At 57.2% G+C, this 15,140-nt stretch overlaps 3 protein-coding genes across 6 annotated transcripts in view; all 3 read left to right on the top strand.

The window, feature by feature from the left end:
• Positions 1-5,479, top strand: part of LOC113959798 (hemoglobin subunit beta-like) — a 10,562-nt gene extending 5,083 nt beyond the window's left edge. The window contains exons 1-4 of one of the 4 annotated variants that reach the window (XM_027669049.1): positions 1,774-1,795; positions 4,116-4,281; positions 4,383-4,605; positions 5,274-5,479. In XM_027669049.1, coding sequence (XP_027524850.1) covers positions 4,190-4,281; positions 4,383-4,605; positions 5,274-5,402 — 444 coding nt within the window. In that variant the 5' untranslated portion in view covers positions 1,774-1,795; positions 4,116-4,189 and the 3' untranslated portion in view covers positions 5,403-5,479. Of the gene's footprint in view, positions 1-1,773; positions 1,796-3,850; positions 3,875-3,904; positions 4,282-4,382; positions 4,606-5,273 lie in introns of those variants that run through there. The other 3 variants (XM_027669050.1, XM_027669048.1, XM_027669051.1) reach the window with 3 other exon arrangements.
• A 1,792-nt stretch (positions 5,480-7,271) lies between these two features.
• Positions 7,272-8,836, top strand: LOC113959796 (hemoglobin subunit beta). The gene is made up of 3 exons (XM_027669046.1): positions 7,272-7,453; positions 7,556-7,778; positions 8,616-8,836. Exons 1-3 carry the CDS (start codon positions 7,362-7,364, stop codon positions 8,742-8,744), a joined length of 444 nt encoding a protein of 147 aa, XP_027524847.1. The 5' UTR covers positions 7,272-7,361; the 3' UTR covers positions 8,745-8,836.
• A 58-nt stretch (positions 8,837-8,894) lies between these two features.
• On the top strand, positions 8,895-13,920 carry LOC113959797 (hemoglobin subunit epsilon). The gene is made up of 4 exons (XM_027669047.1): positions 8,895-9,747; positions 12,226-12,335; positions 12,443-12,665; positions 13,706-13,920. Exons 1-4 carry the CDS (start codon positions 9,676-9,678, stop codon positions 13,832-13,834), a joined length of 534 nt encoding a protein of 177 aa, XP_027524848.1. The 5' UTR covers positions 8,895-9,675; the 3' UTR covers positions 13,835-13,920.
• The last annotated feature ends 1,220 nt before the right edge of the window (positions 13,921-15,140 follow it).

Raw genomic sequence — 15,140 nt, 5'->3', positions numbered from 1 at the left:
TGGGCAGAGGGAGCTGGGCAGAGGGAGCTGGGCAGAGGGAACCAGGCTGGGCAGAGGGAACCAGGCTGCTCCTCCTGCCTCTCTGGGCTCTCTGAGCCATCAGCTGCTGCTGCCACCCTTCCCTGCTGGTCCCAGACCTGCACACACAGAGCAAGGCTGGGGTGTCCCTCCCATACAGAGCTCCAGTGGGACATCAGGGGATGCTGATCTGAAATCCAGCCATGGGCAAAGCCCAGCCCACCCAGTCCCAGGTCACCCAGTACACCTGAGCCTGCTGAAACCCCTGGGGGGGGGGGATTTAGCCCTGTTCTCTGTAGAAGGCAAAGTGCAGGGCAAGCAGGGACTCCTCTGGCCCTAAACTTCTCTGCCTGTGATGCCTGAAAGGATATAAATGTGTAGAGATTCACTGATTAGGCAGAAGTTTGGCCCCACACAAGGATTTAAATGTGTAGAGGTTCACTGGGTAGGCAGGAATTTGCCCCTCTGTGTTTTGGTACCGATGTATTTTTAAGTAGTTGATCAAAGGCATTTTCTGCATCAGCACTGAAAACACCCCCCATTACTTTGTGCATTTTGATCAGAGTTCAGTGTCTGAAATATCTGCTTGATCCCCAGGGGAGGGGATGAGGGATGAGGGCAGCTTTCAGGCAGGATGGATCAGAGCCTTTTTTCAGTCATTTTGGCTCAATGGAAGCATGTTTTTTCACTGGAATGGGAAGATTCCATTAAGCACCTCAGTTTCAGCAGTGCTTTTTCAGGAATAACTTAAAAAGCAAGAGGAGAGACATGCTGGTGTCTCAAGATGATGGAACCCTTGTTTTGCATGATTTAGGAATACATTTTCTGTCCTTCTCCTGATAAAGCAGGGAACTTACAACCACTCTATCCTGCACAGCCAGGCAGGCAGAGGGTCCAGGCTCTCTGGCAGCACTGAGAACGTTCTGGGCTGGGGGAAAAGAAATAGAAAAAGACCCAAAGAACTGCATCCAGCTTCCCTGCAGCACAGCCTCTCCTTCCAGCCAGTAATGGGCATTTCAGTGTGATTCCAGGGGGTGAGACCTTTCTCAACATCTTGTTCCAGCCCAAACCCTTGGAATTTGCCACCACACACACAAAATGATGGTGGGTGCACCCAGCAGCACCCCCAGAGCTGTTGGGTCGCTCACAGCATGATCACAAACCAGCCCCCCCCGTGTGCAGTGACTGGACATCACTGTGTGTGCTTGTCTTGGTGTCTGTGAACATCAGTGTGTGTGCCTGTCCCAATGTCTGTGAACATCACTGTGTGTGCTTGTCCCAGTGTCTGTGAATGTCCTCATCACTCTGTGCTTGTCCTGGTGTCTGTGAACATCAGTGTGTGTGCCTGTCCCAATGTCTGTGAACATCAGTGTGTGTGCTTGTTCTGGTGTCTGTGAACATCAGTGTGTGTGCTTGTCTTGGTGTCTGTGAACATCACTGTGTGTGCTTGTCCTGGTGTCTGTGAACATCAGTGTGTGTGCTTGTCCCAGTGTCTGTGAGTGTCCTCATCACTCTGTGCTCCTCCCCTATGGACACATCCATGTGGAGCGTGTCCTGCTCCCTGGCCAGCGCTGGGATGGTCCTGTTGGCCTGGACTGGGGTACAGACAAGGGCAGGGTGAGGTGCTGGTGTCACAGAGCCAGTGAGAGTTGTCCCTCTCTGGTGTGAGACAGCAAAGTTACAACCACCAACAGCCCACCTGACCCCAAAGTGGGGGGTAGAGGAAAGCATTGCATGCTCTGGCTGCCCCTGGATCCCTGGAAGTGTCCCAGGCCAGGTTGGACGGGGCTTGGAGCAACCTGGGCTGGTGGAAGGTGTCCCTGCCCAGGGCAGGGGTGGCACTGGGTGGGCTTTAAGGTCCCTTCCCACCCAAACTATTCTGGGATTTTGGAGTGGGAACAAAGACACCCTGGAGACCTGCTGGCTTTGGACAGCAGGCACTGCACGTTCCAGGGGGAGCAGGGGCTGGCCTGGCTCCAGAGCCTGGGCACAGATGCCACTGCTGCTGATAAGGGCTCTGTAAAGCTTGGCGTGGGACACTCCTGCTGCAATCAGGGACAATAAACTCTGCTTGTGCAGAAAGGCCATCACTGGGGCTGCCTTTGGACATCACTGGGATGGTTTGTCTCTAAAAAGGAAGGCTCCTGTCCATGGAAAAGGGCAAGTGTGTGGCCAAGACATCAAACATGACTTGAGCAACCTGGTCTAGGGGAAGGTTCCTTGCCAATGGCAGGGAACTGGAGTGAGATGATCTTGAAGATCCCTTCCAACACAAGCCATTCCATGATCCTAGGATTCCATGATTCTAAGATTCTGTGACTTAGAAGATCTTCCACCCACACCAAAGGGAACAGCTGACTGGGAGGGTGCTTGGGGGCAGAGTCCTGAGCATAGTGAAATCCATGCCAGGCAGACAGTTTTCTTTCTGGGGACCAGCTGGGGATAAGCTGCCAGGTACTGCTGCGGGTGCTCTGGGGGAGAGGAAATCTCCTTTTGATTCTATAAACAGGAAAAAAGCTGCAGGAATTGCCCCTGCCCAGCACCTTGTGATGACCATTTCCCCTCCCACCCTGTGTCCCCAGACTGCTCCCTCAGCAGACAACCCCAGATCCCCAAACCTGCCAGCCAGGCTGCTGCTCCCAGCCATAAAGAAGGTGATTTTAAAATATACTTAAAATTAACTCTTTCTTATAAAAGTGGATGAGGCAGATGGACCCCCTGGAGAAGCCCCAGGCTGAGCCCAGGGCTGGGACAGTCTGGGCTGTCCTGCCTTTGGGTTTTGCCAGGTCTCAAGTAGCCAGAGCTGCTCAGAACAAATGTTCCTGGCCAGGCTCCCCCTGCCATCCTCGGAGGCACCTTCAGGGCAGTGTCTGCCTGGCTGGGAGCTCGTTACCAACCACTGCCCCACCCCTGCAAACAACCCCTGGGCCGGCCCAACAGGGCAGGTTTCCTTCAGATGTCTCCATGGTTCACTAATCTTCAAACTTAGAAGGCCTTGGAAGGACTTTGCAGGGAGTTTAAACTCATGTTTATTCCCTCTGTCAGCTGGTAACTGCCCTGTGGCACTAAAGCAGCTGCTGGAGATGTTCTCTGGCTGCCCAGAGAAGCTGTGGCAGCCCCATCCTGGAAGTGTCCAAGGCCAGGGGCTTGGAGCAACCTGGGATAGCAGAAGGTGTCCCTGCCCACGGCAGGGGATGGAGCTGGATGAGCTTTAAGGTCCCTGGCCACAGGGATTCCATGATTCCGTGTGCACAGCCCAGCAGGGACATGGATTGCTGGTGACACATGGATTGGGGGTGACACACAGATTGGGGGTGGCACACGGATTGGGGGTGGCACACAGATTGGGGGTGGCACACGGATTGGGGGTGGCACACAGGTTGCTGGTGACACACGGATTGGGGGTGTAAAACCCAACACAGCCGTGTGCTGGTGGCACATGGATTGAAGGTGGCACATGGATTGGGGGTGGCACACGGATTGGAGGTGACACATGGATTGGGGGTGACACATGGATTGGGGGTGACACACAGATTGGAGGTGGCACACAGATTGGGGGTGGCACATGGATTGGAGGTGGCACATAGATTGGGGGTGGCACATGGATTGGGGGTGACATATGAATTGGGGGTGGCACATGGATTGGGGGTGGCACATAGATTGGGGGTGGCAAATGGATTGGGGGTGACATATGGATTGGGGGTGGCACATGGATTGGAGGTGGCACACGGATTGGGGGTGGCACACGGATTGGAGGTAGCACACGGATTGGGGGTGGCACACACCTCTCCCACTCTGGAACCCTCGGCCGGGGCCTCACCAGCAGCTCCACGTGTGCTCAGGGCTGAGCCTGGGGGTGAGATGATGCTTGTCCACACAAAGACAGAGGGGGAAAGGGCCCCTTTTCCCCTTGGACACCATCCAAACCGCTATCTTCCCTTGTGCAGCCCCGCTCCCCCCCAGCCCCGACCAATGGCTCCGGGAACTGAGATTAGGCCCAGCCGTGTATAAAAATGCCCAGGGCAGCCTCTGGCACCACTCTCTCATTGTGCAGGGAAGCCCAGGGCAGCCTCTGGCACCACTCTCTCATTGTGCAGGGAAGCCCAGGGCAGCCTCTGGCACCACTCTCTCATTGTGCAGGGACGCCCAGGCAGCCCCTCTGCTCGGCACCATGGTGAACTGGACGGCTGAGGAGAAGCAGCTCATCACCAGCACCTGGAGCAAGGTCAACGTCACCGACTGCGGTGCTGAGGCCCTGGCCAGGTAGGTCCAGCTCTGGGAACCTGCCCAGGGCACCTGGAGACAGAAACCACTCCTATCAGAGGAACATTAATGTCTCTATGGCTGTTTGTGTCTCTCCCCAGGCTGCTGATCGTCTACCCCTGGACCCAGAGGTTCTTTGCCTCCTTTGGGAACCTCTCTAGCCCCACGGCCGTCATTGGCAACCCCATGGTCCGTGCCCACGGCAAGAAGGTGCTCACCTCCTTCGGGGATGCTGTCAAGAACCTCGACAACATCAAGAAATGTTTCGCTCAGCTGAGCAAACTCCACTGTGACAAACTGCACGTGGACCCCGAGAACTTCAGGGTGAGCTGTGCCTGGGCTCCAGCCTCAGCTGGGCAGAGGGGGCTGTCCTGGAGTGGGGTCCTGGAGGGGTCTGACAGACAGCGGGACCTGAGAGAAACCCTGAGACTGCCCCAGCCTGGGAGTCTGCAGAGGGCAGGGGTGATGAAAGGGGAGGAACAGTCACATTCGGGGAGAACAGAGACAAGTTACGGGGCTGGGATCTGTGAGAGGCAGGGGAGGGGGGTGGGGACAAACACAGAGCCAAACACATTCCAGCGGGAAAAAACATCCTGGAGCAGCCAGAGAGCAGAAGGGAAGAAGCTGAGACAGAGTTTGGAGGGAAGAGCTGAGCTTGGCTGTGATGGAGAGGTTAAACCAGGAGGGAAAATAAACACAGCCATTTCAGCAGGAGAGATCTGAGCCCAAGGACAGCCTGGGTGGGCAGGGATGGAAAAGGAAGGGATAAACCCAGTGGAAGCAGGGGGAGGACACTGCACAGCAGGCAAGGGAAGGTGTTTGGGGAGGATCCAGCACACCTAGGGATCCTGGTGCATGCCAGAGACACAATCTGTGCCCCGGGGCTGGGATTTGTGGTGAATTCCTCAGTAACTGGTGTCCCCACTCTGTGACAGTGGGGAGGGGTGGGAGGGCAGCACCTGGCTGATGGCTTCTCCTCCTTGCCCTGCCAGCTCCTGGGTGACATCCTCATCATTGTCCTGGCCTCCACCTTCGGGAAGGACTTCACCCCTGCCTGCCAGGCTGCCTGGCAGAAGATGGTCCGTGTGGTGGCCCACGCCCTGGCCCACGAGTACCACTGAGCCCCCCGCCAGCATTCCTGCCTGGAGACGCTCCTGGGGAATGCTCCTGGTCTCTAACTGCCAAATAAACACCAACTGCTCAGCCACGAGGTGTCTGGCTCTCTGTGGGAACAGGGAAGGGGCTGCACGGGGGCTGGGGAAGGGAGAGGGGAAGATCACACACATGGGGCATCGGGAGCCAGGGTCTCATTCATGCAAGTGAGACTTGTCTAAGCTGGAGAATCCAGGGGAACATTCAGGACAAAACCCAAATAAACACCACAAAATGCAAAGAGAAACACTCTGGTGCTTTTGGGAGACATTGGGTAACATTGTTTGGTTTAATTTTTTAAGCCTTTCACAAAGTGGAACAAAACTGAACAAAATGTGCAGTGGGAGAAGGGACAGGGAGATTGGGTCCATTGTTTGTCACTTCCTTCATGTAAGGAAAAATGTGGGGCATTGTTGGGTTTTTTGTTTTGTTATTTTTGTTCTGGTTTGTTTGGTTTTGGTTTGTGGGGTTTTTTTTGCCTAAATCATTCTCATTCTCAGATTAGCAAGGGCAGAATGTAATAAACACAACTATCAAGACCAGGTTGGACGGGGCTTGGAACAACCTGGACTGTGGAAGGTGTCCCTGCCCATGGCAGGGGGTGGGATGGATGGGCTTTAAGGTGCCTTCCAACCCAAACCAGTCTGGGATTCCATGAAACACTGCACTGCTGAGTGTGGAGGGCTGGGGGACAGTGTCATCCCCGGGTCCTTGGGCCAGGCCCCCTCTTGTGTTGAGCAGTCAGAGGAGAACTGGGGCCCTCATTAGACATGACAGCAGCTCATGCCCATGCAAACACTTTTCTCCATGGCCATCCAGGCCCCACGGGGACATTCCTGCACCCCACGAGCTCCATCCCCGTCCCCAGCACCAACATCCCACCCCTCCACCCCCAGCTGGAGCAGGAGTGGATGGATGTGCAGTCCTGGAGACCCGACTGCCTCTCCCACCTCTCAGCAGGAGCACTGCTCCTCAGGCTGCCAAATCTCTGGCTCAGGCACTGTCTCCTGCTCCACATCTGTGCAGATGTTTTTCCTTCACGGGAAGGGTGGTCAGGCTGCCAGGAGCACGGGCAGGGGCTGCCCAGGGAGGTTTGGAGTGCCCAGCCCTGGAGGTGTCCCAGGAAGGCCTGGCCGTGGCACTCAGTGCTCTGGGCTGGGGACAAGGTGGGCATCGGGCACAGGGGGGATCCATGGGCTGGGAGGGCTTTTCCAGCCTTGGTGATCCTGAGATTCTGTGACATCCCAGTATACCCAGTCTTCCCACCTCTCCTGGGGCCCTGTGAGCCAACACCCTGCAGGCAGTTGGTGTGCCCTGGGTTATAACATCTCCTTTCCAGCCCTGTTGACCTTTCCCAACAGACTCTTTGAGACAGGAGCTCTCTCTTGGCTGCAAGGCCCTGCCCTGATTTTAGTAGTGTCACCCTAAAGTTTTCAAACTCTTAAAGAGCTGATGGGAAAGAACAGGGAGAACCCAAAGCCTGACAGGTCCTGCAAGAAGAGGAGAAAGAGAAACGGGCACATTCAGAGGGAGAACCCAAAAGCCCCATGTCCGAGCCTCCTGCCCTGGGGGTTTGCACCACGTGAGGGGCACCAAGCCCGGCAGACGCCGTCCTGGGGGCTGCCATGGGACTGCAGACCCAGCATGGAGATAATGCCACCCCGCAGCAGGGCTGGAAATCAGGGACGGCGCTGGATCTGGGCACCTTGCCCTGGGGCCCCACCCTGATGTGGGGTCCCCTCCCTCGGGGTGCCAGGGCTGCGGGGCCCCCCCGGGGCGCAGCCAATGAAGGGGTGCCCGGGGAGGAGGAGGGGCCCAGCGGAGAGGATAAAAGCGGGGCTGGCAGAGCCGTCCCCAGCCTGCGATCCCTCGGGAGCGAGAGCCGAGCCTTCTCCAGCCCCGCCACACGCAGCCCTCCAGCCGACGCCATGGTGCAGTGGACAGCCGAAGAGAAGCAGCTCATCACCGGCCTCTGGGGCAAGGTCAACGTCGCCGACTGCGGCGCCGAGGCCCTGGCCAGGTAGGTCCAGCCCCGGGAACCTGCCCCGCCGCGCCCGGACAGAGACCACCCCGACCACGGGAGCGTGACCCTGACCCTGTGCCCGCTTGTGTCTCTCCCCAGGCTGCTGATCGTCTACCCCTGGACCCAGAGGTTCTTCGCCTCCTTCGGGAACCTGTCCGGTGCCACCGCCATCCTCGGCAACCCCATGGTCCGCGCCCACGGCAAGAAGGTGCTCACCTCCTTCGGGGACGCCGTCAAGAACCTGGACAGCATCAAGAACACCTTCGCCCAGCTGTCCGAGCTGCACTGCGACAAGCTGCACGTGGACCCCGAGAACTTCAGGGTGAGCCCTGCCCCGAGCGGGGCTCTGTCCCCCCATGGCAGTGTCCCCCCGACCCCCACCCCGGGAGGGATTTACCCCAGACGTGGGGCTGCAGGAGGAACAGCAGGGGCCGGTGTTTGGAGTGAGGGGGAGAGGCAGAGGGACAGAGAGGAAGGGACCAACCTGCTGCCTGGTGAGAGGGTGCAGGGGAGGGTGCCTGGGGACAGGAAGGGGTTGAGGAGGTGGTTTCAGTGCAGGAAGGGAGAGGGAGAGCAAAGAGAAAGCAGTTGTTAACAGAAGGACGTCTGAGCCAAGGGGAAAGCCAAGGAGCAAGAGTGAAGCTTGGCATGGAGGAGAAGGGAGAGATGAGTGAGGAGAGCTGGATGCCAAAAGCAAAAGAGGATCTAGAAGGAAAGAGAGCTTTGGCTCCTGTATTTGTGCAGCTGAGAGTTCCCCAGTGGGGAATTAACCCTGACATTTGTCCTCGGGGCTGGCAGAGATCCCCCCACGTCAGCATGAGCTCGTTGTTTGTGCCAGGGTGCTCTGAGGTGCCCAGTGCCAGCTCCCTGCCATGCTGGCAGCTCAGCTGGGTCTTCTGCTTGGGAAAAACTCCCAAACAGAGACTGAAGGAAGAAAGAAAAATTTAATCAACACAATTTCTTGAGAATTTTCGGTTACTCTTCTCAGAGGGTATCAGAACCTGAACCTTTGGAGTAAGAGCAGAGACCTTTTAAGGTGCATCTTAAAAAGGACTTCAGGGGGGTTTTCAAGGCTACAAATTTCCTGGAGGCTTCCCTGGGTGTAATGTGAGTGCCTGTGTGGGGCATTGCTGACCTGAGTGTGCTCTTGTCCCCCCAGCTCCTGGGTGACATCCTGATCATCGTCCTGGCCGCCCACTTCGGCAAGGATTTCACCCCCGACTGCCAGGCTGCCTGGCAGAAGCTGGTGCGTGTGGTGGCCCACGCCCTGGCCCGCAAGTACCACTGAGCAGCGCAGGAAACCCCGGCAGCCCCGTGCCCCGCGCCCGCTGCCGCCCGGAGCCGCTTCCAACAGCAAATAAAGCTCATCCTGTGAAGCCTTCACCGAGTCTGTGTGTCCCTGAGGGGCTGGAGGGCTGGGGGGACACGGGCACGGGGCTGGGGTGGCAGAGGGAGCAGGGTCCCAGAAAATCCCCCCTGCCCCTGCCGCGTGTGGGCTCGGTGGTTTGTGTGGGATTTGCCTCTGGGAATTGTGCTTTGGGGATATGGGGTTGGTCCAGCCCTGCCACCCCCGGGGTCACACGCTGGGGAGTCTGCACTGAGGAACTACTCGGAATTTTACTGTGAAACCTGCATGTCTCTCCCAGACAAGGGGAATTGGGAGGATTCATATTGTAGGGGGAGAAGGATAAACAAATTGAAGACTTTAATCTTCCCTGGCTCATCGCTGGCATCAAACCCACCCAAAATCAGCTGAGTCACACTGGCCCAGCAGCCAGCTGGGTGGGGGCAGGTTTGAGATAAACATTTTGCTATCAAGGCCTGTCCAGACCTTGTTTATTCACTTCTCTCCCACCCTGAGCCGCCCACGCTGCAGTTTGGGGGGGTCCAATCCTGCCAAGGGCAGAGACTTCATCATTTTCTGGATGTGAGGATCGATCAGTGCTCTGCACACGGGGAGTGTTGGGTGGCTTTGGGTGCCTGCAGAGCAGGACTCATCTGGGCAGAGCTTGTTCTTGGCATGGGAAGCACCATCTGAACGGTGACGCAGCAAAAGCGGGGGGGAACTGAAGGGACTCGCTCATTTTTTAAGGGGAAACATTGGGCAAAGCTATTTATCCCAGGATCTCTGCCCTAATCCTGCTTCAGCCACGTTCCTGGGCGCTCCACTATCAGCCCTGTCCCACAGGAGGGTGTTAAAAACCCTCTGTGACCCATAAATGCCCTTTCTCACACACGTCTCCCAAAGGAAGAGGCATTTTGCTCCTGGTGTCAAGGCAGACACTGGGAAGGTGAGAAGATGAATTGCAGTGAGTCCCAAAGGGTTTTTCTCCCTGCAGAGAGGCTGGGCAGGCACAGGGGCACCAGAACCCCCAAGTTCTTCACAATTTTTCTTAAGTTTCTTTATAGATATTAATAGCTTTGTATGAACATGATTGTTCACAGACTTCAGGCAGAAATGACTGAATGATTTGCATAAGTAGTTCTCCTGTAAGTGAGGTGTGTGGGGGTAGGAATCACTGGAGAGGGACTTTGGACAAGGGCCTGGAGGGACAGGACACAGGGAATGGCTTCCCACTGCCAGAGAGCAGGGCTAGGTGGGATATTGGGAAGGAATTCTTCCCTGTGAGGTTGAGGGTGGGGAGGCCCTGGCCCAGGTTTCCCAGAGAAGCTGTGGCTGCCCCTGGATCCCTGGAAGTGTCCCAGGCCAGGTTGGATGGGGCTTGGAGCAACCTGGGCTGGTGGAAGGTGTCCCTGCCCGTGGCAGGGGGTGGGATGGATGAGCTTTAAAGGTCCCTCCCAACCCCAACCCCTCCATGATTCTTTGACTCTCTGAGCCAAGCAGACCTCTCAGGTCAAACCCTACAGATCAGCCCAGCAGGACAGGGTTGGGCTGGAACTCCTGAGGTTCCTTTCGGGGTCCCCCTTCCTGGGAGCAGGGAGAAGGGGCATGGCAGGATGGGAACAGTCCCTGCTCCCATTTCATGCTGTCAGAAGGTCCCTGTGGGTGCCAGCACCCCTGGGTGGTGCCTGGAGCAGCACTGGCAGCACCCAGGTCCTGGCAGGGCTGATAAGGGGGTGCAGGAGGGGGGCACTGGTGCCTGGCAGCATTTTCCCTGCATGTTCTCTCCCCCTGACTGCCCCCAGGCTGGGCTCAACTTGATTTGTCATTGTGCTCCAGCCCCCCACACTGGGTTTTCTGGAGAAAAGGCAAATGTAGGCAAATCTGATGAAGGTTATTCATCCCTATTCCATTAAAAAAAAGGTCTACAACTAGAGGAGGAAAGCAATATTGTCAGGCTGGAAATGTCCCTCAGTATTTTCTTTCTTTGAATTGATTTTCCTGCCGTATTTTCAATACAGAAGACACTTGGCAGGAGATGGTCTGTGGAGGAGGGCAAGGGCTGGTGTCTGGAGAGGAGCTTGGGCAGCCCTGCACCTCTGCTGCAGCCTGGCCACACAGCCACCCCCTCAGCTGTCCCCAGCCCAGTCCAAACCCTGTGGAAAACAACAGGAAAACAGCAGATTCCTCCGGGTGCCTCGGAATCAGCACTGAAGCCTCTGTGCTTTCAGCAAGGATGGTGTTTCTTGGGGTTTATGCAGGAAACAAAAGAGGAAAGCTCCCCAGGGCATTGCTCCTGGCTCAGATGCATCACCCCTGTGTGCTCAGGTGTGTCAGGGCAGCTTGGATGTCTCCTCCTCAGAGCACAGCCTGGCTGAGTGTGGGTGGGCTGTGGACTTTGGCAGGTTCTGAAGGGGTTCCCCCCAGGCTGGACAGCCCTGAGCTGAGCTTTTGCTGCTTTTTGAGCCCACGGCAGGTCCTGCAGTGACAAACCCGGTGTTCTAAGCCTGTTTCACCCCCCCTTTATGGATGTGGCTGGAAGCAGAATTGAGATGAGAAGGATGGGTCCTGTGTGGTCCTTGCTCCCTGTCCTGCAGCCCTGCATTGGGGTGGTCCCTTCACACCTGAGGGGAGAACATTTGGGTGAACTTACCATGGGAGGAAGGTGGAACAAGACAAGCTTTAATGTCCCTTAAACCCAAACCAGCCTGTGATTCTACCAGAGGACATCCTGAGTTGGAAGGGACCAACAAGGATCATGGAAGTCCAGCTCTAAACTTGGACTCTGAAATGCAACTATGATTCTTCCTGCTCCAAAAGGCACAAATAAATCAAACAGGTCAAGTTCTGTCATGGGAGAGGGAAAATGAGGCTAATGCAGATTTGGGCTGCAGAGCCTAAGCATCCTCCCAACAGCTCCAGCACTGCCACAGCTCCTGGTGGTGCAGGGAGTCCTCGGGCAGGGCAGGGCTGGGGACAAACCCCTCGGGGTCGCTCTGCCAGGGGCTGGATTTTGGCCTGGACATTCCTCATTTCACTGAGGGAAGGCAGAGCCCAGTGTTGGGATGCTGAGGCTCCAGGCTCACACCTCTGAGTCCAGCCCACGCTCAGTGGTGATGGACCATCACCCCAGGGCTCTGCAGCCCCTTCTCCACAGAGGGGCCCACGCCTGGAAGGTGAGAGGAGAGCTGCCCTCACAGAGGGGAAGGGACAAATCTGGAGCTCAGGATAACCAGAGGCCCCTTCTCTGTGTGCCACACCCTGGCCATCCTCTCCTGCTCCCCCTCCTGCTGGAGGGGACCCCCCCCATCCCATGGCCCCTCGGAATGGCCAGGGAGGGGCTGTGGGCAGGGGATAAAAGGCCCAGAGGGGTCTGGGCTCAGCTACAGGGTCTGTGCCCAGCTACAGGGTCTGTGCCCTCCTGCAGCCCAGCAGAGCCGCCACCATGGTGCACTGGTCAGCAGAGGAGAAGCAGCTCATCAGCAGCATCTGGGGCAAGGTCAACGTGGAGGAATGTGGGGCCGAGGCCCTGGCCAGGTATGTCCAGCTCTGGGAACCTGGAGAGAAACCCGCCAGGGAAACCGAGGCAGCTGCATTTGGGAACATTAACATGTGTCTGCTCGTGTCCCTCCATGTCTCCCCAGGCTGCTGATCGTCTACCCCTGGACCCAGAGGTTCTTCTCCAACTTTGGGAACCTCTCCAGTCCCACGGCCATCATCGGCAACCCCAAGGTCCGTGCCCACGGCAAGAAGGTGCTCACCTCCTTCGGGGAGGCCGTCAAGAACCTCGACAACATCAAGGGCACCTACTCCAAGCTGTCGGAGCTGCACTGTGAGAAGCTGCACGTGGACCCCGAGAACTTCAGGGTGAGCTGTGCTTGCTGTCCCAGCCCCTGCCCTGGGCCATGTGGGCAGAGGCAGATTTTGCTGTTGCTTCAAACAACCCTGTCCAGGGGCACTTGCCTGGGTGGTGGGAGCAGAGTCTCTGTGTCCCAGGAAAGGTGGCAGCTTGTGCAGGGCTGTTGGCAACAGCGTGGGGAACTTCACCCTAACAAGTCCCACCCGTAGTGCCAGCACAGCACCGGGGAGGGGCAGATACTGGGAGATGGTTACCTGGAGGAGATCTCGCTGAGGAATGACCCCGGGGAAGGTACAGCATGGGCTGGAGGAGGAGGAGGAGGCAGAGGGAAGTTCAGCAGAGCATTTCAGGAAATTCAAGGTCCCACAGCAAGATAAGCAGAACCACAGAGCAGGGTCCTGCCTGGAGTGGGGGTGGGACACTCCTCCAACACTCTCAAATGCAAATGAATTGTCTTCATTTAGACCTAAAAAGAGAAAGAAAAAACCCACAGTTCTTTAGGGTGGTTCTCAGGCCAAATTGTTTTAATGTTTTCAAGGTTCTTTCTTTCTTTCTGGTTTTATTTTATATTTAAGAATGCAGCAAATATTGTTTTCCAAAAACTCAGAGCTTTCTATGGAAAGGCTGAGGATTCTGCTGCCGCAGTCCCAGGGTACAGGGAGAGACACGCCCATAGTCAGCCCCACAGCCCGAGGGGCTGGGGAGGAAGAGGAGGAGGAGTGTGCAGCGTGTGAGACTCCGTGCAGGAGGGGAATTCAGCCTCAGGGAGAAGTCAGGGCAAGGAAACAGCCCGTGGGATGTGGGTGGTGTCGGGGGCGGACGGGAAGGAGAGGGACGGGGGTGGGGGGGAAATCTGCAGCAGGAAACCCGGGGAGGAATAAAAGGAGAAGCTGTTCGGAGCCAAAGGCGCGGCGGGACACGGGGGAGCAGAGGGAGCGGAGCCCTCGCGGCGGCGGGTCCAGCGCGGACATCCCGAGCTCCGGGTGGGCTGTGGCACAGCCTTCCAGCAGCACTGACCCTGCCTGTCCTCCTCCTCCTCCTCCTCCAGCTCCTCGGAGACATCCTCGTCATCGTGCTGGCCTCCCACTTCGGCAGGGATTTCACCCCCGCCTGCCAGTTCGCCTGGCAGAAGCTGGTGGGTGTGGTGGCTCACGCCCTGGCCCGCAGGTACCACTGAGCCCCCGGGCAGAGCGGGAGCGCGGGGGGATGTCCCGGGGGACCCCTCGGGCCGTGACCGCCAAATAAACGCCTCCAGCATCACCCGCAGCGTGTCCGTGTGTCTGTGCCGGGAGCGCGGGGCCAGCGCGGGCTGTTCCCGCTCGCCAAAGCTGTGCCAGAGCGAGATTCCACAACTCCGCAGTGCTCCCTCATGTGCGAGCGCTGCCAGTGCAGGGGCTGGCACAGAAACCCGGCGGAGGGTCCTGGGAACGGGGAGGGATTGCAAGGGAATCACGGGATCGTGGAGTATCCGCAGTTGGACGGGACCCCCAGGGATCGTGGAGTCCAACACCCGGCCCCGCACAGGACACCCCAACAGTCCCCCCCTGTGTCCAAGAGCACTGTGCAAATCCGTTCTCCCAGCTCGGCAGCAAAGGGGGATAAGGAGAAGACAGCACAGAATTCCCTGCCCAGGTGCTGTGCCCCCAGGGAGCTGGGACCTGCCGTGCCCAGCTCTAGGGCTGGGGATGCTCCAGGGAGAGCACCTGATCCGGGAGAAAAGCTTTGAACTCGGGCCCCTGGGAGATTCAGGAGATATTGGAGAGGGACTTTGGACAAGGACCTGGAGGGACAGGACACAGGGAATGGCTTCCCACTGCCAGAGGGCAGGGATAGACGGGATATTGGGAAGGAATTCCTGGCTGGGAGGGTGGGGAGGCCCTGGCCCAGGTTGCCCAGAGAAGCTGTGGCTGCCCCTGGATCCCTGGAAGTGTCCAAGGCCAGGTTGGACAGGGCTTGGAGCAACCTGGGCTGGTGGAAGGTGTCCCTGCCCATGGCAGGGGTGGCACTGGATGAGTTGAAGGTTCCTTCCCACCCAAACCATTCTGTGATCCCATGATTTCCATGGTGGGCTCCAGGAGGAGAGGTGGCATCTCTCAGTGGATGAGGAACCACAACCACAGAGCACAACCATTCTCTGATTCCTGTGATTTAACATTATTTCCCAATGCCTTTTCCTACCCATTTCCCCAGGAAGGAATCCCTGAAATGTGTTCGTTATTGCTCTGTGCTGTTGTGGACATTCCCTTCCTTTCTCAAGCAGCACTGTGTGCAGCTCATTCATCAAAGCTTTGTGATGCTGTCCCAGGTTTGAGAGAAGCTGCAGTGGGAGAGGAGAACAATCCATCATCTTGCTGGAGGGAACTTCCCTCCATTCCAGGGCTGCCTGACGCGATTCAAAGGGATTCAGGAGTTTTGTCAGTTCTAAACAGGACCTGAACCAAATTTGTGCTGATTGCAATTCCTTTTAAAGAATTCTTATTCAA

The sequence above is a fragment of the Corapipo altera genome, unplaced genomic scaffold (genome assembly GCF_003945725.1).
Source record: "Corapipo altera isolate COAL_440 unplaced genomic scaffold, ASM394572v1 189, whole genome shotgun sequence".
NCBI classification, from domain to species: Eukaryota; Metazoa; Chordata; class Aves; order Passeriformes; family Pipridae; genus Corapipo; species Corapipo altera.
This window is presented reverse-complemented; position numbering and strand designations above follow the sequence as displayed.